The sequence below is a fragment of the Chionomys nivalis genome, chromosome 1 (genome assembly GCF_950005125.1).
Source record: "Chionomys nivalis chromosome 1, mChiNiv1.1, whole genome shotgun sequence".
NCBI lineage: Eukaryota > Metazoa > Chordata > Mammalia > Rodentia > Cricetidae > Chionomys > Chionomys nivalis.
In genome coordinates, this window is record NC_080086.1 from 11,131,568 (window position 1) to 11,155,892 (window position 24,325).

The window sequence follows — 24,325 nt, forward strand, 5'->3', positions numbered from 1 at the left end:
TCAGAAATGATTGGATACATTGAGAGATTAAACAGTTCAACATCACAGCTGCAGATGCGGCCTGAGAAGTCATTAGCACACAGATGATAACTGAAACCAAGGAAACACTGCAATACTAGAGATGAGTCACTTGCCTGTCCTCCTGGGTAATCCTAGGCATCTCAACATTACCAAGTCTAAACATGAATAATTCTGGGCCAGTGAGATGATTCATCAGGTCAAGGTGCTTGCTGCCAGGCATGACCACAAGAGTTCAATACTTGGAGCCATGTACAGAAAAAAGAGGAAATTCTCTTTACCCCTGAGTCTTCTCCTCTTTCCCATCTCTTATCTCCACTTACAGTGGTGCTCAACCAGCAAGAAATCCACATTCTATTTCCTCTTTTTTCTGATTCTCAACAACAGTTACTTAGTTCCATTAAAACCATTCAGCAGCTTGCCACATTTTTTCTGCAGCTTTCACTGATGCCATTATTACAGTAGTTTATTTTGTTACAATGTCTAAATGTTTTCAATAACTTTTTCCTATACCTGATGGTGTAGAAGCTATGCTTATAACTTCTGAGTTGTCAGCCCCAAATCCAAGCAAGATGATGGTACTCTTCATTACAGACTCTTGTTCGTTTCTCATCTGTCTATGCACTTAAAAATGGCATCTTCAGTTTGATCATTATGCTTTCAATATGTAAAACTTAGCATTTCTCTCTTTTCATCCATAGAGGTCTCTATCTGTGTCACAGACAAGTCAATGATAGGTAGCATCTATTTCCAAAGCACCACATTTTAGTCACACACACACACACACACACATTCAACCACAGACACACACACAATGTATATATATGTATGAATATATAATTATCTTTTCTCCTGGCTAAGAATGTCTTTCCTTTTCCTTTCTTATCTACTGGAAACCTTTGTCTTACTTTGACCTCTTTGTTGACGTTTCGGCCGCCCAGAACCAAAACAACCACACAGAAACTGTATTAATTAAAACACTGCTTTCCCCATTAGCTCTAGCTTCTTATTGAATAACTCTTATATCTTAATTTAACACCTTTCTATTAATCTGTATAGTGCCACGTTGCAGTGGCTTATCAACAAAGATTAGGCATGTCTGACTCTGGTGGCTCCATGGCTTCTCTCCGACTCCGCCCTTCTTTCTGCCAGCATTCAGTCCAGTCCTCCCCATCTACCTAAGTTCTGCCCTATCAACAGGCCAAGACAGTTCCTTTATTCATTAATGGTAATGACAGCACACAGAGGGGACTCCCACATCATCTCTTGATGTGGGATATCTTCTATGTATGTGTTGCTTTTATTGGTTGATAAATAAAGCTATAAAGCTGCTTTGGCCTTTGGCAGTACAAAATATAGCCAGGCTGGAATATATATATATATATATATATATATATATATATATATATATATATAGAGAGAGAGAGAGAGAGAGAGAGAGAGAGTAGGCAGAGTCAAGGAGACACCATGTAGCTTTTGAAGTAGAAAGACGATCTAACGCCAGAAACTTATCAGTAGGCAACACCCTCGTAGTGATATACAGAATAATAGAAATTGGTTAATTTAAGATGTAAGAGCTAACTAGAAATATGCATGAGTCATCAGTCAAGCAGTGTTGTAATTAATATATTTTCTGTGTGATTCTTTGGGTCTGGGTGGCTGGGAATGAAAGAGCTGTCTCTGCTTACAACCTCTTTTAAAGTACCGTCTTCCAGTTCTGATTGTGTTTTGTTCATGTCAGATTAGAAGTTCTTTGAGAAGGAAAAGTGGACCTTTACTCGGTGTTGAGACTGCTTATGTTGTTTAGCATGGCGCTATATACGTAATTGGTATCTAATGAATATGTGATGGATCATGACTACATGGATGGGTGAATAAGTGATGAGGAAAACACTGAGAGTTATTAGGCTTTAAAACTCCACTACTTGCAAATTTAATATTGACTACTAAATATAAAAATCTGCCCCAGAGAAACATTTCCCATGGCAAGTGGAATCTAGATTAGCTTTTAATCCTATCTCCAGTACCAGGAGTTCCAGAGACATCTGTGAACTAACTGAGGAGGATTCTCTTTTTAACTACTGCAGGATCATCCATTTGCTATGAACTGACTTCTGTGGAGTCTGAATTTCATTCTCATTTCTCTGAATCACAGTAGCTTAGTCAGGATTCTGTCAAATACTTTCTATGGGGATATATAGTATACTTACTCTCTTCTCTGCCCATAATCTGTCTGTCTGTCTATTCATCTCTGTCTAATCTATCATCTATCTATACAAGCTGACACATTTAGACTCTGACAAACCAGATGAATCCAACTCTGTATCTTGTGACTGACTGATGGTAACAAGTCCCATATCCACACTTTGTTTTTCCCATTCCTTGCAGAGGTTCTTTGAGTATGGTAATACCGGAGAATATAGATGGCTCCATAGCTCGTCCTATTGAACTATGTCTGTTCACAGGTTTTGTCTGGAGTGCACAGGTGAAGTGGATGTCTGTGGCAGCTGTAACAGGTAGGTATGAACAGATGCAAACACTGGATGGATGAGTCATTTGTCTTTAAGGCCAGCACTTTTGTTTCTATTCTACCAAGTCTGCTCTATTTTGGTAACTTCGCTCAGGGAAGCAGTGCCTCTTCCCTACTTTCTAGAAAGATTTCCACTGAGAAATATCTGATATAATAATGGGAGTGATAAACATTTGAAGCTGGTTGAATGGTCCCTGTGTTCTTTGAGAGTCTTCCATAATAGTTGATATTGATTTTCTTTAATGGGAGAAAAGCTGACGAAATACAGGCTTTTATGCTAGTGAACTCAGCCAGCAGCACACTTGGGTCTCCTACAGATGTTGCTTTTAAGCGAGATGGGAATTACATAGATTAAATTTTCCTTGCTTTCCTCATGAGAAAACAAAAGCACTGCAGATATCTGGCAACAAGATGCTTTCTGCCGAGGATGGGTCATTAACTCCACATTGAACCCACTGAACGCCCATGCCTCGTGATTCTGGGTATCGATCATTCACAGAACCCAGCCTCGATGACCTGTGCCAAGCATTTCTCAACTTGTAACCGGGTCATGGTGTAGTGCACTGAACCATGCTTCAAGTTGTCAACATGAGAGTCAGAATGAAGGAAGAAAGCCATATTAAATGTGTATGTAGAAAGCAAGTTTTCACGAACTTAAGCTTTGTTTTAATTTTTAAAGGAAGCTTTAGTTAGAGAGTGTGTGGTCCTGAAATAGTCACTGAAGACTTTATCTAAAGAGTCCCGTATGAGACACACTGCAGTAAAGCAGGGAAGCTGGGAAGTATATGACCAGAAACTGAAACAACTGCAGTTGTGTGCGGATTTTTCTGTGGTATTAAGTCATCTGCATTGCCTCTGATTCTTATTTCTGTTTCTGTAAGAGTCTAAATCTAAGATTATTACTTAGCACGCGTGAGCGACCTCCACTGCTACTGTATCACCCTTATCCTAAAGGTCAAGATAGATTTAACTAAATCTCAGGCAGGTGGGACTCATTATTTATGTGAGAAATTATTTTTTTTATTATTTTTATTCTTTTTTAATTAAAATTTCCACCTGACCCCGTTTCCCATTTCCCTCCCCCTCCTCCCAAATATTGCCCCCTCCCCCCACTCCCCTTTCCCTATCCCCACTCCTCTTTTCCTCCCCCCACTCTATTCCCCCTCCCTCTCGATACTGAAGAGCAGTACAAATTCCCTGCCCTGCGGGAAGACCAAGGTCCTCCCACTTCTATCTAGGTCCAGGAAGGTGATCGTCCAAACAGGCTAAGCTCCCACAAAGCCAGTTCATGTATTAGGATCGAAACCTAGTGCCATTGTCCTTGGCTTCTCATCAGCCTTCATTGTCCGCCATGTTCAATTTGGAGCAACGGTCTGAGCTCTTAAGGTCCAAATGAGGAGCAGAAGGAGGGAGAACCTGAGCAAGGAAGTCAGGACCACGAGGGGTGCACCCACCCACTGTGACAGTGGAACTGATTTATTGGGAGCCCACTAAGGCCAGCTGGACTGGGACTGAATAAGCATGGGTTGAAACTGGACTCTCTGAACATGTGAGAAATTATTTTAAAATAGGATTAAAGCACTATATGTTCAATTTTAAAATGTAGTGCGTATGTGCTTGTGTGAGGCATATTTGTGGGTGGGTACCCATGGAGGCCAGAAGAGGCATTAGATTCCTCAGAACTGGATCCACACATCTTGGTAAGTTGCTGCTAGATGCAGGTTCTGGGAACTGAACGCCTTTGCAAGCACTCTTAACTACTGAGCAATCTCTCCAGCCCCTTTATTTTCTTTGAATTAAATATATTACAACATTTTTGCTTTTGTGGTTAGAGACAAGATAGCCTTGGAGCTGTAATTTTTCTGCCTCATCCTCCTGACTGCTAGAATTACAGGCACAAACCACCATGCCTGGCCTAACATTTAAGTTATTTAATGATTAATTACCTTCATGAATATTTTTAAAGGAATTCAGAAAGTTTATTTAAACAAAGAAAAATTCTCAACAAGATGTTCCTCTTCACTGAGATGATCTGCAATCATATTAGCCTATCATGCTTAATTGTCATCCAGCATAATTTAATGTCACTGGAGAAACAGATCCATAAAACTCTGCTTATGGGCTTTTGCTCTGAATATCTGTGTCTGTTTAAGGTACTCGTTGGAAATGGAACTCCTCCTTTTCTGTAGTTTCTATAGCATCATTATCACTTACAAACAATGGGCATTACTTATATATGCAAATTTTATCATTACTATTCAACTGAAAAATTTAAGACTCTGGGTTTTATATGTTATCTTATCATTTACATTACATTACATTATTTATGTCCCTGACACATAGTAGGTCCTTGAGAGCTCATGGATTCATGATTAAGATCTTTGGAAAATCCACCTAGATCGTACCTGAGGTTAATAGGACATTAGAATTGATAGTGCCTGGATATATATTATATAAATAAAGGCAATTTTGAGGATTTAGTACATATAAAGTTTTCTCTGTATCGTGGAATCAGCTATAAAAGCAGTAGAGACTAACATAATTTTGATCTCGAACACAGACCAACAAATAAGAATCACTGGTTGAAGTTGGAAAGTTAGCTTGGAGATCCTGAGGCCTGGCATTTAATTCTCAGTACAGAAAAAAAAAGACAAGCAAGCAAACAAACAAAAAACAAAATAGAAGGACACATTAAAAAATCTGAATTGTGGAGAAGTAACTATTGAAGTTGAGAAACTGAATCTTCAGCTTTAACCAATAATAACACAAATTTTAATTCTTCACAAGCGTGTATGACCCTGTATTGAACAATAAACTTGTAACTGATTGACTGATTGAACTTTGAGTCAGGATTTCATCCAGTCCAAATTATCCTCCAACTTGCTTTGTGACCGAAGATGACCTTGAATTTCTGATCCTCCTGCTCCTTCCTCTCTGTTTGGGACTCTGGGATTACATATGTGTTCCCTCACACCCAAGTGTCTGCAGTGCTAGGACGTCACTTTCCCTACTGAAATTTGTCCCTAGCCTGACAGTATTTAAATTAACCATGATCTCATATTCTTGAATTCATTAACTAAACTCTACTATATGGCAAACTATCATTAGTTCTTTATGTTAATTATGAACTAGAGCTATAAAAATTAATCTATTAATATCTTAGACTAATGTCTGGTCCATATGATGCATTCATTACTAGGTCATGTATCCATTAATTCCGCAAGAGCTATTATCCTCATTTAATAAGGAAACCATATTTAGGGTTAAGTATAAGTACATCCAAAGAATATAACATTTAAAGTGCCAAACTGGCATTCAAAATCTCTCAACACTAATTTTGTCTCCTTAATAACTATTTGCAGAATTGAAAGCTCCAATGCTGTTGTGTTTGACTGACTCCAAATCACACACTGATGGACAAGTGATATGCTATTCTCCAACAGCAGATTCCCTTGGATATATGCACTCAAAGAAATCACCACATCTTTGTCCAAAAGATATTTCTATTGGGTTCTTCTTCCCTTTTACTATGTGACTATTCCTCATCTCTTTGCAGTGGGCTCTGGTATGAAACATGGAGTTTTCTGTGACCCAGCGAAGATAGGATCACAGCTCAGTAGACCTGATACATGCCACTAAATGCATCAGCCTACAGTCCAATCACTAATTAATCAGTCACATTTTTAGACTTATTTCGCTTTTAATTAAATGCATATGTATGTATCTGTATGTAGTTGTGTGCCTATTGGCATGCAGGTGCCTGTTGGCTGCAGAAGAGTGCATCAGATCCCTGGAGCTAGAGGTACAGGCATTTGGGAGCCACCCAATGAGTGTGCTAAGAACTAAACTCAGGTCTTATGCAAGAGAAGTTTGTGCTTTTAAATTGCTGTGACATCTCTCCAACCCCAGAGTTTGTATTCTTGACTCTTCATTTCTTAATCTGAATAGTGGTCAAGTGTTCAAAGGCAGATAGATATCGAGACAAGGGAGCCAGGATGAGTTTGCTTCATCTTTATCATGAAGTTGACATTATATGTTAATCACATATTTTTGTGGTACTTTTTTGAAAGGGGACAATGCAATCAAAGATGTTATTTTAAAAATGACTGTCCTTGAACCTCAGTCAACCCTACCCAGGAATTCCCCTGAATGCATCCTATGATGGCAGTGTCAGAGATGACAACGCTGAACTAACATTAAATTGACAAGAAACATGTTCTGTTGCGCACTCCTTTCTGTTTTAAAAGCTCTTTGGGGGAAGTCCAGGACATTAGGAGAAATGGATCATTGGAGGAGACACGAATGAAGCTCGGGACTGTTGTTATTTCTCCAAGGGACTTACCATTTCCAGAAGGCTCAGGATCAGCTGGCTGTGTTTCCTGACAATGTTATAAGCTCTGCAGCAAAGCTCCACAAAGTCTTGAAAATGCTGTGTATTTTTTCCACCTTCGGTAATAAAATACTCCATCTCTGAAGTAAAAATGAAAGGGGCTCGGTCCCTATGAATAAAAAACAATAGCGGTCATGAGGAGAAGATGGAGTTTTTTAGGGCTATCGAAGGAAGTTACCACAGTGCACCCCCCCCCTCTCTCTCTCTTCCTCTCTTTCTCTCTATTTCTCTCTCTCTATTTCTCTCTCTCTCTCTCTCTCTCTCTCTCTCTCTCTCTCTCTATTTCTCTCTCTCTCTCTATTTCTCTCTATTTCTCTCTCTCTCTCTCTCTATTTCTCTCTCTCTCTCTCTCTCTCTCTCTCTCTCTCTCTCTCTCTCTCTCTCTTGTCCAGTGTGGGTCACTGTGGATCAGTGGAAAAATTTAGTAATCAAAGTAGGCTTTGGCTAACTGGGCTGCTGCAACGAGAAGAAAGTACTAGGAGCACTACTATGTCCATCTATTCTGTCTCAAATTAATTCCCAGTTACATTTAGACAGAATGTATCTACTGAGAGAAGATCGGCTCTGATGAACAACACAAGTTAGAGCTGCCCAAAGTTGTTACTGAGAGCATATTTACTGATGCATTTCGAGATGATAAAACAGAACTTAAGTTCGGTATAACAGTGCCCGAAAAGCCATTTTCCTTTCCTTGGAAGGCAGACTCCTTAGGATGAGAGTTTGGATAAAAGTTAAGATGTTATAATAACAAATTCTTTCAAAAGATAATTTATGAAGCAACAAGAACAACAGATGTAACCAATTTACTGTCATATGCTTCGTAAACAGAAAGTTGTTTTTAAAAAAGATAGCCATAATTCACTTCACACATGACTCAGTAAGAACACTGAGCACACTGCACATTGCAGACCATGTTCTCACACAAGTCATACTGCCCCCTGTAGTCCACGGGTGGAAAAGCAAGTCACATTTCCTAAACTGTGATCTGAGACACGATAATTCTGAGATGAAGTGTTAGCGTCTGTAAGAGAAGCAGGGAGGGGGCAGAGGTATCTTTATCTGATGAGGTCTCAGCAGTTATATCAATGAGGAGGATTTTACACCAGCTAGTCTTACAATCTTCAACAGCATCTAGAGGGGTCATAGTTGTGGGAAAAGTAGAATGAAATGCGTTTTAAATGTGATAGTCCAGGTTCCAGTAAGGCTGCACCAAGTTACAACTGAAGAAATTGAGAGACCGTTCAGGGTCTCCTTAGAACAGAACGGTGTCCTGTGCTGATACAGGCATTGCTGTTTTAACGAAAATGTAGTCGAGCTGGAAATCCCACTGATGTGACTTAAGTAGACCTTTCTGAAGTATGAGAACTCAAATGAAAAATTTTGCTTGCACATCTGAGACAGTAAACTCTGGCTCCAAACAAAGAATTTTCTAAAACAGTGTTTGGCTGTGGTTGTTCTAAAGTGTCACTTTAAAGCCTGGCGCTGTGGTTCACACCTGTGAATCCCAGTGCTCCAGAGGCTAAGACAGACTAGGAGTTTGAGGACAGCCTAGGCTACATGTTTAGTTCCTGGCTAGCCTGGTCTCAGAGGGGAGATCCTGTCTCAAAATAGAATAATAAAGTTTGTATTTTATAATACATGCTGACCTTCAAGAGAAGTCAGAATAACAAAAACTGTCACTTGACTTGTTTTGCCTTTCTTCAAGGCACTTTATGTGTCCAAACTTCAGCAAAGTTGGGAGAAGACAGGAAGAAACACAAGATAAAAGCACAGGTTCTAATCTTGCTTTTGCTGTGACTTAATTTTCTAGAGTTTAAACTGGATACCGAACACTCAGCTGTTAGACTTTCTAAGAGGCCCAATGTGGGAAACATTTATGTGAATGATTCATGGAGTGTGCTGTGCACTTGGGAGTTGCTATGGCTGGAGGAGGCTCTATGCACAGATCCCAGGCTGCAGGCCCCAGGATCCACATCTCAAATCTGGGTTTTGAGCATCACTGTTCTTGCCTTTGATGAAAGACTTACTGTCTCCATTCCTGGATCTCCTTCTTTACCAACTGGGATGGGGACACTTGATTATTGACATTACTGAGCGGATCACATAGCTTAAATGACAGAAAAGCACTTACTGCCACATAGAAAGCTCTCGGTACACTTTAGATATCGCTGCTGGATATTATTGTAAGTCTTCAAACAGCCAAGAGTGTTTGCAGAGTGGAATCCTGTCACAGCTAAGCCTCCCTCTGCCTTCACACTCAAAAATGCTTTTTAGTTTAGGATTTAATTTAATCACTATAAACTGCTTGACTACGTGGGTCCATACATCGATCTTTTCTTTTGTTAGACATTTGACAGATCTTATACGTTTGTAGTTTTCACTCTCGCTAATTGTGGTGCTTTAAAGACTGAATGTGCCTCTTAGACTCCTGATTGACATATGCGTTCCCCAGCTGGTGGTGCTATTTGGGGATGCCATGAGACCTTTAGGAAGTGGAGTCCTGCTGGAGGGAATACATGCCAAGGGTGGACTTTGAGATATTATAACCTCGCCCCACTTTTTACTCTTTTTCTGCTTTGTATTGATATATGCAAATATGACCAGACAACTCCCTGCTCTGCCAGCATGCCCTGCCTTTCCCACTACAAGGGATTCTGTCCTACAGGAAGCATGAGTCAAAGCAAACCCTTCTCTCCTTGAAGTTGGTTTTGGCCCTAACATTTCCTCATAGCAAGAGAAAAGTGCCTTATGCACCGGTGTTTCAGTAGTTTTAAGAATATTGTCTTAGGGTTTACTATTGATGTGAGGAGACACCATGACCACGGCAACTCTTAAACAGAAAATATTTAATTGAGGGGACTCTCTTACAGTTTAGTCTATCATGGCAGGGAGCATGGCAGCATGCAGGCTGGCATGGCACTGGAGAAATAGCCAAGTGTCCCACATCTTGTAGGAAACAGGAAGTTGACTGACACATTGGCCAGTATCCTGAGTGTATAAAACCTCAAAGCCTGTTCCTACAGTGACATACTTTCTCCAACAAGGTCATACCCACTCCAAGAAAGCCACACCTCCTAATAATGCCAGTCCCTATGGAAGTGGGGGCCAATTACTTTCAAACTACCACAAATATCCTAGGGTTCTTTAATCAGGAACATATCTACAGAATTTTTTTTTTGCTCTTTTCTGTCTTATACTGTGAATTGAGTTTTGAAAGTTGTTTTAGAAAAGTCTAATATCTCATAAATTCCTGAATATTTCTAGTGTGCCAGATGTACTTTTCTCTTTTAAAGCTGATAAAACTACAGCTGGCCAAACTGATCTCTCTTGGAAACTTGTCATGGCTCTGTCTTCATGAAATGACACTCCTTTCTTCCCCGGTAAGGCAACTGCCTTGGTAAATCAGGTGCAGAAAACCCACACAGAATTTCAAGTACCTGAGCAAAGCATCCAAATTAGGGAAAAATGTAAACTAAGAATAATATTGCAGAAACAGATTTCACTGTGTAAATATCACAGTTGAAATGTTTAGAGAGTCCAATTAATGAAAGCCTCCCTAGTTATATTTTTTGCTTGTTTTCAATAAACGTTATAAAAAATAAGAATTGCACTAGAACTCCTCTGGAAATGAAAGAAAGTATTAGCTACAACAAGGGCTCCATCTGGTCTCTGGGTGATACACAAGCTTCTTCTGTGCTGTGCTCTGCGAATTGACTCAAAAGTGGACCTAATCCTAGATCACAGACACAGTGACTTGAGGCCTCTCTCTGAAGTTTTGTGTTATTGGAAATCCACTGCATAAATTGTTTTCCAGGTTTGTTGCTATATCAGTGCTTTTCCGAGCTAGATCTGCTTTTGTTTCTGTCCTCCTATCCTTTCGACTGTTTTTGTTTACCACACCTTCCTTCTCCTCCTCTCTTTCTCTCTCTCTCTGTGTTCTACCTTCCTTTTATCCTTCCCACTTACTCTCCCTTTTCTTGTGATGATTCAGTGATTAAATAGTAAGATAATTCCCTTGTGATAAATCCTCTCAGGCTGGCAAGGTGGCTCAGTGGATAGAGGCACTTCCCACCAAACCTGGAGATCTGCATTAGTTCCCTGATAACCACATGATGGAAGGAGAGAACCTACTTCCACAACTCTGAGTTCTGCATGCGTACCCAGGCACACATATGTTGACACAAATTCATACAACATAAATAAAATAACACATTAATGATTTTAAAAGAAATCTTCCTCAATATACCCTATTTCTTGCTGAAAATCTTATGATTTAAAATTAGTTGAAGTGAAATGTGTGGTTCTCAGGAGAGAGTGAAGCATTCCTCCTTCCTTTAATGGCCTTCACACCTGAAACAATATATCTATGGTGCGCTGGTACATATGGAAAATAAAATAAAAGTAGCCACATAGTGAATAGCTGGTGATAATTTAACATTTATGTGGGGAAACCACAGAGTAAGCTCGTTATGATTTTGTCATTCTGTTTCCAAAATTAACTTTGGTATAAACATAGGACTAGCCTTTCTCCAAAACTAGCATTCTGCAAAAATGCTGAGAATATTTTCTAGATTTCCAGCAGATGTAAGGAGTGGCTTGGTGATCTAAAAATGCTGATATTGTTGGAAATGTAAGAATATATTATAAGCACATAGTAATTATTAAGGAGATAAATTTATTCAATACAAGAAATGATGTTATTCATATTTGACATTTACTGTTACTTTTGTGTCAGATCCCCATGTAACCGTATAACACACATAAATCTGTGTAAAGTCGTTAGTATACTAAGATCACTGTTATAAGGGTTTACTGGTGGTTGCTCCACTGAGGACTCAGACATTCAGGATCTGTTGCTGCTCATTAGGTGACTTCAACCTAGAGGGTTGGACTCCCAAATGTCAGAGCACTACAGTAAACCACCAGTAGGCGTTTGTTAGACTCTGTAATAGAATGTGCAAAAACTCTAGTTAAGATTAAGGAGCTTTCAAAATCATTGTGTTAGGGTCTGGGGATATAGATCAGCTGATAGATTATTTGCCTGTTAAACACTATGCCTTGAATTCCACTCCCAGTACTTCATAAATGTGGGCGTGGTGGAGCAAGCTGTAGTCCCAGAACTGGAGAGGTGGAGTTGGGAGGATCAGGAATCTAAGATCATCTTGGCTACATAGTAAGTTTGCAACAAGCCTTGCAAACGTGAGGCCCATCTTATTTCTTATCCCCACAAAATAACACTGCTATATAGGCAATTTAAATGCACCAAGTAACAACAACAATGTTATGAAAATATTGCTCTATCTGCCATATGAAGAGATAAGAAGGGTGCATTTGGAAAGATCAGATGAGCTTTTAGTAGAAAGTTTTGATCTCATATGATAATAGCTTATATTAGAATGGGGTTTGTGATTTACAGATGCCGAGAAGTGGAAAGACATAAATCATGTTCCAAAAGAATAAGTGAGATGATGTGATGGCTTGGAACAGGAGGAAACAGTGATGTCAAGTAGGTTCTCCTCCTTGTGTAGCAGGGAGGCTGAAGAGCATCATTCAGAGTGACGGACATTTGTATCCATGTGAGACTTACCAAAGCAGATGATCAAGATTACAACACGTTTCAGGATGTGAGAGAAAAGATCTAGGCTGGAGGCAAATTTCTGGGAGTCTGACGACCGCCTTTCCTTATGCTACCCAACTATCACATTAGAGTCCCTGACAATGACAGACACAGCACTCAATGATGTCAGAAGTAAAGGAACAACAGGTTTAAACCTTCCTGAGTGTCCTTGCCTCATAAATTTCAGATATGGACCCAAAGAAATCAGTGATATGGAAATATCAGTGGATTCAGACAACAGAAGACAAACAAAACAAAATCAGGAAAACCTGTTCTCCCTAGCCAAAGAACCAAAAAGGAAAGCCTAATACAACAGAATATTTTAAAACAAAGTCAACCTTGTCCAGCCAAATATTTTTAGAGGAAATGGGGATTTCAATTCTACCTGCGCACATAGATGTCACATCTTACCAGGCTGCAAGGTGGCACCCTTACCTCACAGCAGGGTGCTGTGGGCACCACTGGAAGGCTACACATGTTGGTCGGTGAAATAGAGTATACAACACTGAAACAGACTACCCAAATATGGCCAACTGTTTCTTGATGATATGGTGAACACAGTTCAAAGGACAACAGGTGGCCTTTGGATACAATTGGGATCCAGAGAAACACATATACCTTGACCTAAACCTCTGATCTAAAAGAAAAACAATCTAAAAATTAATATAAAACACAACATGTTAAAACTGTCATAAAAATAAGAGATAGGTTTTGGGACTGAGGGCCAGACACATCCTTTCTGGAATTAGGTGTGTTTGTGATATTGGTAAAAAGCAGTGTCAGAAGGTGGCAAAGAAAATCTAAAATCTGAAAAATGATTCTTGAAAATGATAAAGAGAACAAATAATTAGCATGAAGAATATAAAAATATTCTCAAATTTCAATAGTTAAAAAATCAAATGCTATAACTAGAAAATACACAAAAGATATAAAAAGACATTTTATGTTTAAGGATATGAAGACAATCAATAAACACCTGAAAAGATATTCAGCATGGCTTCCCTTTATGCAAACTAAATCTACAATGATATGGCAGAAGACACCTAGAAGTATGAGTGAAGAAAGTGACAAGGATGTGGAAAAACTGGATTGCTCAAGCCTTGCTGGTAGAATGTGTGTCCAATATCTCATTTTGGTACATTATTTTCCTTTCTGAAAAACTATTTATCATCAGCTTATTGAAATCAACAACAATAAGCAAACACTCTATAACCCACATTTACAACCCTGAGCATTTATCTCAGAGAAATACAGACCTATGTTAATGAATTACACACTTGAGTTGTTCACTGAAGATTTTGTCTTATGAGTTGGAGACCTTAGGGATCCAGATGTCCTTCAACAGATGAATGGTTCCACAAACTGCATTACACTCAGATTGTAGAATGTTATTTGTCAATCAAAAGCACAGTTTGAAAACACAACAGCTTGCATTGATTCTCTAGATAATTATATTGCAATAAAAAAACCAAAATCCTCAAATAGTACATTCAAGATGATTTCACTTATATAACATTCTTGACATCACAAAACTGTAGAAAGGGACAATAGATGGAAGATTGTCAAGGGATAAGGATAAAGTAGGATTGTCAAGGGATAAGGATAAAGTAGCCAGGTGCATCCATGAAGGGGCTCCATAAGGGATATGATGGGCAGAATCATTTTTGTATCTTAACTTTGTCACTTTTGATACCTTATTGAGATAAATTATAATTCTATAAGGTATTACCATCGGTAAAGAAAAACATATAATATAATATATAAGACCTTTTTGTCTTGCTTATTATAATTGCATATGAATCTACAACTATTTCAAGAGATGTTAACATCTCAATTGTATTATCTAGGTGTAAATGATAACAGTGTCCTGAAAAGTGTAGAGAAACAAGAGAAGAGGGCATCTTGGAGAAGCAAACATTTGATGGCTGATGTGGGATGCCCTTCTTTATGGTGTGAATATGTCTAATTACCATTGGTTAATAAGGAAGCTGATTTGGACAATAGCTAGGTAGAATAAGGCCAGGCAGGAAATCCAAGCAGAGGGACAGCAGGAAAAAAGGCAGAGTCAAGAAGATGCCAGCAGTCACTGAGGAAGCAAGATGTGAGGTAACAAGCCATGAGCCTTGTGACAAAATTTTGAATAATAAAAATGGGTTAATTTAAGTTGTAAGAGCTAGTTAATAGTAAGCCTGAGCCATTGGCCAAACTTTTATAATTAATATAATCCTCTGAGTGTTTATTAGGGAACTGGTGGGTGGGAAAGAAACCTTCATTTACAGATGCTTTAGAAGAAAGAAGCCATTCTAGATAGACACTGGGAACATTTTGCAGAAGGCAGCAAAGGAGGGTTTTCTGAGATGGAGATGCCTTGAAGAAAGCAGTGGAAGAGCTGACATAGTGGAGACCTTCTGATAAATAAAGAAAAAGGAAAATGAGTAGTGCTGAAGTCAGTACAGGTTTTATTAAATAATAAAGAATAAACCCCAATTGATAACTTTACAAAATGAATATGTATTTATAGGAAACCTTTCCAGGAGTGAAGTTGAGCAGAGCAGCACGAAGACTTGTGGTGCTGGGGCAAAGTTGTTTGAACTTTCCAGACTCAGTTTATCTGAAAAGATTGCTGAGACTCTAATGGTCATCAAAAGAGGAGAGGAAATAGCTCCGAAACATCCATTTAGGAAGGCAAAGGTTTAAGTAAGTGTGGGAAGTTTACATTTCATGATAAAGCAGGCTCTGTTGGGATGGCTTTTTCTCAGTAAAGTATGGACTGTATTTGGTCTTCTAATGAGAGCACTGGCGGTGTGAGCACAAAATGTAGAGTGAAAAGGCCAGGTAGTCTCTGGAATGCAGTACCACTGATAGACAGGAGGAGGCAGTGTGTTGGCCGTGTAGTTTGTTTCATTCTAGCAGTGTGGGGCTACTGAGTTCTGAGGTGCTTCACCTCTGCCTCCACATGGCTACCCACAGGACAAATAGGCCTTTTTCCTTTCCTTCTATATCCAACCTCTCGTGTACATATGTTATATATATATAAATGTCCACTATTTTATGTGTGTGTATGCGCGTGCGTGCGTGTGTGCATGCATATGTGTAGACTAGAAAAGGATGTTGGGTATTCTACTTTACATTCTCTATCTTATTCTCTTGACAGAGTGTTTCTCATTGAAAATAAAGGTAGCAGGCAGCCAGTAAGGGCCAGAGATTCCTACCAGTGCCCCTCACATTGCTGGGGTTACACCCACACACATGACCATGCTTAGATTTTTACGTGAGTCCTAGGGATTTTATCTTAGGTCTTCATGCTTACACAGTGGGCTTTCTTACTCAAATAGCCATGTTCAAAATTCACTAACCCTTTTATCTATCTATTTATATCTATCTATCTATCTATCATCTATCTATCTATCTATCTATCTATCTATCTATCTATCTATGTGTGCACATGCACATGCTCTCACATGAGGGCATGTCCATCCCAGGAATCAAGCTCAGGTTATCAGTCTTGGTGGGAAAACTGTCTTTACCTTACCGAGCTGTATCTGCAGCCCACCGATCTTTATAACAAAATTAGTCAGGAATTCTGCAACTTTATAAGCTATTACCATTGAGAAAAACTGGTAACAAATATGTAGGCTCTCTGCCTTCTTTTCTCCAAATGTCTTACCAGATACTACTAAGATGTCATATTTCAATGATGCATTTGTGCCTTGAACTGAAATATAGATTCAGCCATAAGTTGTACCTGGTTTGAAAGGTTTCCCCTTTAAAGAATGCAAACATGAATTATTTAAGGCACGATAATTCCAAAAACATTTTTCTCAAATGTGAGTCATATAGTCTAGATAATATCACAGGCTTCCTCTCAATAGCCTGGCGGGGGGGGGGTCTATGGTCATACTAAAATCTGTAGAATGGACATGAGTAAGCTCTGAATTATAAGTCACTCATCCTAGGATTTGTTATTTCCAGCTGTTTAATATTTTTATGGTAAAAGTAAAAAAAAAAAAAAACCAGTGTAGAGATGTGTTTGCTAAGCATTAAAAAAAAGAATATGCCCATATCAAAGACAGCAACCCTAATTACCTCCAGACTAAGCCTTAGTTTTTGCATTCTTCACTGTTTTAACATCTTATAAGGCATTTTATTGTATGTTTTAAATGTATGAATTATACACATATCAAAACTGTAAATATGGGATAAGTGTAACATAGGGCACTAACTAAAGAAACTGACACCTGTCCCAAGGCAGGGGAGAACAAGCTGTGTTGAGGTTGGGGAAAAATGGAAGTTTCGTGGCAACATCCAGGGGTGATGATACAGTTGACTGATACCCTTGCACACATTATAACAACCAAGACTATTCGCTGCCTTCACTTGCAAAGACACAGAAAATAACAGCATTTGTGTCTTGATTCTGGAAGCTATCACATGTCAAGTATGCATGAGGCTTTCAAGTTATTTTTGACTATTCTCACAGAATATGAGCTCACACTTCATGATGCGGCCCCCAATGCACAACACATGCTTTGTGCCTGTATCAAAGCCACTGCAATCCGGGGAGAGAGCTATAGGCTTTAATACCAGTGATGGAGGTGGGGGATACGGAGTGGAATGGAAACACCAGCGCCTGACATGGACTTAGGACCATAAAATGTGCCTGCTGGAATCTATGAGCACCACAGTATCACTTCCTTCAGTGGGAAGACTGATAAGAGCAAGTAAACGTAAGCACAGAGACTCTAGTCTCAGAACTGAAAGACTTGAGTGTCTGAATGATGTACTTGGTACATGAACTGAAATTCATAACTTGGTAATGAGACACACTTCAACACTATTATCAAGATTATTTTTATTACTTTTGTGACATTGAAATGTGTGTGTTGTAAAGTAACGCATAGCATCACTAACATGTGCTGATTTCAAGACGTCTGTAAGCTATGCACTCTCCTAATCACAAATGGCATCGTTAGCACAGGCACAAATGGCTCAAGTGCACCGGGGATGCTTAAGCTTACCTTTTCCTTGATATCACAAATGCCCTACATTCCAGAAAGCACGTTTTGCTGCCCAGCAGTAAGGACACAAGTCTCTTATCTAATATCCATGAGTTAATTGGGAAGGCAAATCTGGAGTCTCCATTGAGTAGGAGAGAACCTTGTGTAATTAGGTAGCTTGGGAAACCACACACTAGCAATATAACCACAGTGTCAATGTGAGCATGCTTTTACAGAATGAACACTAAACCCCCATGAGATCTCCATGCTCTCAGCAATTATCAGCTGAGTAGAGTTTCACCGGTAATTTCTTAAATGCAAAACATTTTCCCTCTTGTTCAGACCCTTGTGCAAGCATCACATGTCTTTAGTGCTCGTCAAGTCCCTGATTTTTAACTATTTAATAACTTTAGATATTAACTCAGAAGGTCCCTGGAGGCTAAGGTACATCCTGTCTCTTTTTAGAAAAGGGTAGATAAAAAATAGGAACTTTTTTAGAACAGTTACGTGTTCTCTATATATTGATGAAGTGCATTTGTAGTGAGCCAGGATTTAATGATGGCTAGAAGCCTGACAGGATTCAGGATTCTCAAAATTACTGGGCTTTTTCTTTGAATCATAGATAAGGGGAAGTGCATAGCTATGATTTCCATAGAATTTTGATACTTGCTGGGACAGACTTAGTCTGGATATGAAAACAAGTTCATCAATGCTGTAATGTGTAGGTGAAAGTCATGCTTGTGGCACCACATTGGAAGTAAAAGGGTTTAAAAGCAGGTCAAAGATGACTCAAGTTATTCCTGAAAGCATTTGTGTCTCATGTAGTTGTGGTCTACAAGAAATAGACTTAGTATTTCTTACTAAGCTCAGAAGTGAGTCGTTCACCTAGTATGAAATGTACGGTAGGTATTTTCTCCTTCCTTCCTTCCTTCCTTCCTTCCTTCCTTCCTTCCTTCCTTCCTTCCTTCCTTCCTTCCTTCCTTCCTCCCTTCCCCCTTCCTTTCTTACTTCCTCTCTCCCTCCTTCTCCTCCTTTCCCCTTTTGTTCTGTACTTCCCTCTCCCTTTTTCCCTTCCTTCCCCTCCCTTCCTTCCCTTCTCCATCCCTCTTCCCTCCATCCTTCCTTCTTTCATTTCTCCCTCCCTCCCTCCCTCCCTCCCTCCCTCCCTCCTTCCCTCCCTCCTTCTCTCCTTCCCTCCCTTCCTTCCCTTTTCCCTTCAATCTTTCTTTCCTCCTCACTTTCCTATGCTGGCAATCAGATGCATGTTATACTAGCTATTTTATTCTACCACATGATACTTACTATTCTACCACAGAGCTACAGCCACAGCTCAGCTGACATTCCTAGGCTATGCTCACTCTAGAGGCATATTTATGGACTTCCCTTAAAGAGTAGACTTTGAATCAAGGCTAAGCAGGGATTACAGAGAGAAGCACATTGTACCTTAGACAAGCTAAGAGGACAGCAGAGGTGGCAGGTGAGGCTCATGGAGGGCAAGAAGGCAGGGTAGTCAGGGTTTAACTTGCCCTTTCTTCCATCTCTTTTCTATTCTCAATGTTTTCTCAATCATCTCATTTTTTTTTCAGTTGAAAACCTATAGAATTTTCTCATTGAAGAAAATTTGTGAGTTTTTGACCTTTGCCAATTTCCATGGAATAAATATACCCATTATTGCTGATTTCTAGCCAGAAGGTTTCAATGAATAGGTCCAAGTCTGTGGCCACACACAGAGAGTATCCAGTTAAAATTAATGGGTTGCAAAACAAAACAAAAAGGCATGAATGTGGGTGAGTAAGGGACCTATAGGAAGGCCTGGGCAGGAATGACAAAAATGGAAGGAATATGAGAGAGGGAGAGAGAGAGAGAGAGAGAGAGAGAGAGAGAGAGAGAGAGAGAGAGAAGGGGGGGGAGACTAAACCAAATGGATTATATCCATGCTTGAGATTGTCAAAAAGCAATTTAAATCAATAAAAATATGGATAAAAGACAGACAATGATTTGGTGTAAGATTAGCATTGCCAAAGTGAAAGTCCATATATACCAGCAATATAACAATAAATAAGATTTTTGAAAAAAAATAAGTTAGAAGAGAAATTGTGGTTACAAATGAAGTTCTTCTTAATTTATCCTGCTTTATAAAAAAAGTTACCAATAAGAATTTATCACACTCAAGTCTGAGTTTATTACTACAGTCTATCTTACATCACGAAGTTTCTTTACAGTCATTATTACCGAAGAACTGACTGAAAATTTGATTGTGGGTGCATGATTTCATAATCACTTTTATTTATGACTTTGTTAGAGAAAATGGAGAAACAAAGATTAGAATTAAGCAATACTTCAAAGGAAAACCCATTTGGCTTTAGAAAGCTGGGAGATTCCTTGTTATTTCCATTGCAGGAATTAGGCAAATAGTCCCCAAATCCTTAAGCAATGCCGGACTGTGATGCCCTTTGGTTTAGTCTGCTAGTGTTAATCCTTTTTAATCTCACAATTACAGCAATGAGAGGGAGCACTTGTTTATGGACAGGATATGAAATCCTTCACAGTGGTCGCAGAGATGTGTTTGTTCTCTCAGAAAACTCACAGCAGCTGAGGGTCAGCTTTGGCATAGGGCTGAGAATTCTGTTTCCAGAAATCTCAGGTCCAGGGAATTTTCTTTGTCTCCCGTGATGCATCTCCACAGGCTGCTCATTGACACTATGCCTCTGTCTTCTCCTCTGAAAAGTTTCTTTAAAGCAGCATGGCTGCCCCAGCCTTTTTCACCCCAGTTACTTGCTTTCCCATGAGGAGTTCTTATTTCCTTCCATCACGTTGTTGTTTATTAGTTTAATGCCGCTTTTGGTTACTTTTCTCATTACCTTGACAAAATATGTGGAAGGGTTTGTTTTAAGATATAGTAGGAAGGAACACAGTTCATCACAGAGGCTCAAAAATGATGACCAGAGTATAAGGTTGTGCTAGAGTCGGGAGTAGAGAGCAGACAGGACACTGTGGAGAGGGACCAGAAAACCTTAAGCCACCCCCTCCCGAAGTGACACCCTTATTTTAGTAAGGCTCCACCTCCTGAAGGTCCCAGAACCTTCTAAGTCCGGGCCATTAGCTGTAGATACATAGATCCGGATGCATGAGCCCATGTGAGACACTTTGCCTTCCAACCACAACAGTGAAGGAAGCCGGGGTTTGTACTGTTGTTTACTCTTTTATTTATAGTTCCCTGGATGCTCACTAAATATCTGAGGGGTGTTTCAAGGCTAGTCAGGTTGGAGAGCTGGCTAATTGTACTATGCTAAAATCCTGGTGGTTAACCCCTACACACAATATACCAGATGGATCAGAACTATCAACTCATGTGTAATTTCCCAGCTAAAGTTTGTAAGAAAATAAAAAAAACAAATAATTGAAACAATTAGTTGGAATAGATATAGTAACCCATGGAAGAAGACCATTATAGTTTCTTAACATCTTGAAGAAACTCTCTTTTGTTAATAATTTACTGAAAAAATTCCTTCCTTCCATCTTCTTAGACGTATAATAGTATTTATATTACCCTGGGGGTTTTGTAAAAGTTACTTGATGGGCTCCTCTGCCATTATACACTATATATTATTTAGAGCATTGCTTAATTATTGCAATTAAATGCTTGTGAACTGACCTTTTTATACCGCCAAATGTTTGTGCATGACCCAAGAATTTTCCAAAGTCAATATGAAACATGTGGCCTGACTTTGTCAGCATGATATTGTCATTATGTCGGTCACAGATTCCCAAGATGAACGTTACCACACACCAGCCAGCACAAGAGTAAAAAAAGTTCCTCAAGGCCTGTCAGTTGAAAAGCAATGACACAGAATGACAATAGTAAAGTGAAAAAACATCTGTAATTATCTACCATCTATTTCTAATATAGATCACCTGTGTATAGATAGGCTTATCTATCTATTACCTATTATATATGTTATCTATGTATCTGTCTATTTATCAATCACATATATATATAAAATCTATTTCTGTAATTTATCTTACATTCTACAAGTCATTTAACAATGGTAGATAAAAAGTCAGGGCATAACAGAAGATATTTAACATAGGGGTTTATTTATAATTGGAGATTGTGTGCGAATAGGTAGAAGCTACCAGAAGCTTCAGAAGTCATCATCTACAGAACGTGATATCTGAGTGAAGAGATTCTTTATGCATAGCCAGGAGCTTTACCTAGAAGGAAAGCAAAAGGCAGAGAGACTTTCATCTAGTTAGTTTGCCAGTTAAATTGGGTCATACTCACGTGGCTGATAAGTGAGTAAATTAGAACCCAAGGTGGATTTAATTTACTTTCCCATAAATCACAATATCAATGGACCAAAGCATATTCTGATTTAAGTACATTACTTAAAATTAGTTCCAGAAGAACAAACCTTTTCATAATCTTCCTTTAAGTGGTTGTGCTGACTGAACCACTTCTTGATGGTGTTTTCTTTCAGTGGTCCTATCAGCCCAGAGTGGAGATGGATCTTGGCAAGCGTTACAGCATCAGGCACCATCTCTATCAATCCTGGATGATAATGGAGAGAGATTAAGGATGCTAGCCTTGCTTCCCAGGATGAAGAACACATAGACCATGGACCTCCAAGTGGGTGCCACCAGTGTTTGTCAGCACTATTTGGACTTTTTCCTTCCCCTCAAACCATCTTTGTAAAAGTGTTGTCTAGGGGAGTCTGGCTCATTCTTCCTATATCTCATCAATTTGAATATGTTAGGTTTTCATCAGATCTATTAGAAGCAGTTTAATGCTTTCCTTCTAGAACTATGGTAGAGAGCCAATATAGATGATATCATGGAAGCCCATGGTCGCTAGAAGAGAAGACTGACTGTCATGTGTCAGGGGTGGGGGTGGGGTGATGAAACTTTACAGGAGGACGTTCACATTTAAATAGCTAATCTGTTTCTGTCTCCCATGAACAAAATATAATTCCTTCAATAAACATGCCAAATATATGATAAAATATCTGTTCAGAGTGCTGAAGAAAGGGTTCCTTGGTAAAGTGTTTGTTAAAAAAGGTAAGAACGGGAGTTCAGATCCCCAGTATTTCTGTAAATGTCGGGAGGGCATGGTGGAATGCCGATAAATTCCAGCCTTCAGGAGCTGTACAAAGGGCATGGTCGGTAGCCAGACTCTCAAGTATGAAAGCTCTGAATTAAGCAAGAGACTTCCCTCTTTTTTCTCTTCTCTACCTCCACCTTCTAACTTAAGAGGACCAGTTAGTGACTGTATATATGCATGGATGTGGAGTCATCCATTGGAGCGTGGGAATACTACCAGTGGCCACATCCTCAAATACAATGATTCATCATCCCACACTCAGACATGATCAACTGTCAGTAGTTCCTCAGTACAGGGTAGGGCCTAAATATCATATGATCCATTTGTGCTTGAGTTTTAGCTGGCTTGATGTTGTGCAGTCCTTTGTGTGAAAGTAATGATCTTCATTCATTAGTCCAATGCCTGCCTTCATCACATCTTCTCCATGATCCAGAAGGGAGGGGCACTCTTTTGGATTATGCCTAGAATAAACATTGTTTGTAGGAACACCCTATTTACAAACTACTCAAGTATATGAGTACAATAGTAATGTCAGGTCCAAAGATAGGAAGAAATGGGGGGAGTTGGAGGAAGAAAGAAGGAGTGCATAAAATCATATTTCATGTAAAAATTCTCAATAATTTTTATAAAAGACTATTTCTCAATATATAGAATGGAGAGTGAAGATGAAGATATTCCACTTCAACCTTTATCTTTTACATGTATGTGTATATGAATATGCTCCCATATACAAAAACATGGATGCACACATTACTACTACTACAACACACACACACACAAACACACAATTTTAAAAATAAAATTCTCTTTAAACTAATAGAAGCACCTCTGTTATATGTTAAATTTCTGAGGGCAAACAGAGAAGCCATAGGGAGAGCCACATGCTCCTTTCCTGTCAGACAGCATTAAGCAGAAACAGGAATAATGATTTCCTTTAAAAGGGAGTGTGTATTGATTGAACTTAAGTAGGACCTTTGCCTCCATGGCCACTCATCCATCAAGGCTTTTCACTGTGCTCCTAAACTCGTTATACTGTACAGACTAAAAACCAGAGGTCTTGAAAATATTTACATATTAGCAATCTTTGGAAAATAATGAAAACAGTACGAATAGTATTTTATCCTCTCCCAAGATGAGCATCTTCCAATAATTCTCTAGGAAGTGGTTTATAAATAAGCTCACTGGAATAAATTGAAATGTAGATTTTCTTATGTTTACAATCCTCACAATAGTTAAGAGTTGCACAATCAAATGCTCAGAGGATGATGGGCACAAGAAAAATTCTATGACCACATAGAGGGCCATAAAACTGAATTCCTTTTGAACAATAGGTATCCCATAAGCCCAGAATCTAATGAAAACGTAACCTTGTCTTCTGAAAACAGCATTCATTTTACTCTCTATTTGTGTTGAAGAAGTCATCTGTCAGCATAATTCCCTTGATAAATCTTCCGTCAAGAAGTGCTTTGGTACATGGAGAGGGAAATAATGTCTACCCTTGTTTCTTTAGAAACTCCTGATTAACTGTGAAAGATTTCACCTGGGTTGCATGCTGTGCCAACAGACAGACTGAAGTAGATGGAACTGAAGGATTCCTCTGGAACCCAGCATTTACTCAATTTCTAAAGTGTGGGTGATCTATTGGAGATCAAAAGCACCATGGCTAAACTGG

At 39.1% G+C, this 24,325-nt stretch overlaps 1 protein-coding gene across 3 annotated transcripts in view; it reads right to left on the minus strand.

The window, feature by feature from the left end:
• The window catches only part of Pik3c2g (phosphatidylinositol-4-phosphate 3-kinase catalytic subunit type 2 gamma), a 324,648-nt gene that overhangs the window by 89,021 nt on the left and 211,302 nt on the right, over positions 1 to 24,325 (minus strand). For all 3 annotated transcript variants that reach the window (XM_057780802.1, XM_057780793.1, XM_057780784.1), the window contains 3 exons: positions 21,968 to 22,104; positions 21,208 to 21,377; positions 6,891 to 7,047 (listed from right to left, as the gene is read on the minus strand). In XM_057780802.1, coding sequence (XP_057636785.1) covers positions 6,891 to 7,047; positions 21,208 to 21,377; positions 21,968 to 22,104 — 464 coding nt within the window. The remainder of the gene's footprint in view (positions 1 to 6,890; positions 7,048 to 21,207; positions 21,378 to 21,967; positions 22,105 to 24,325) is intronic.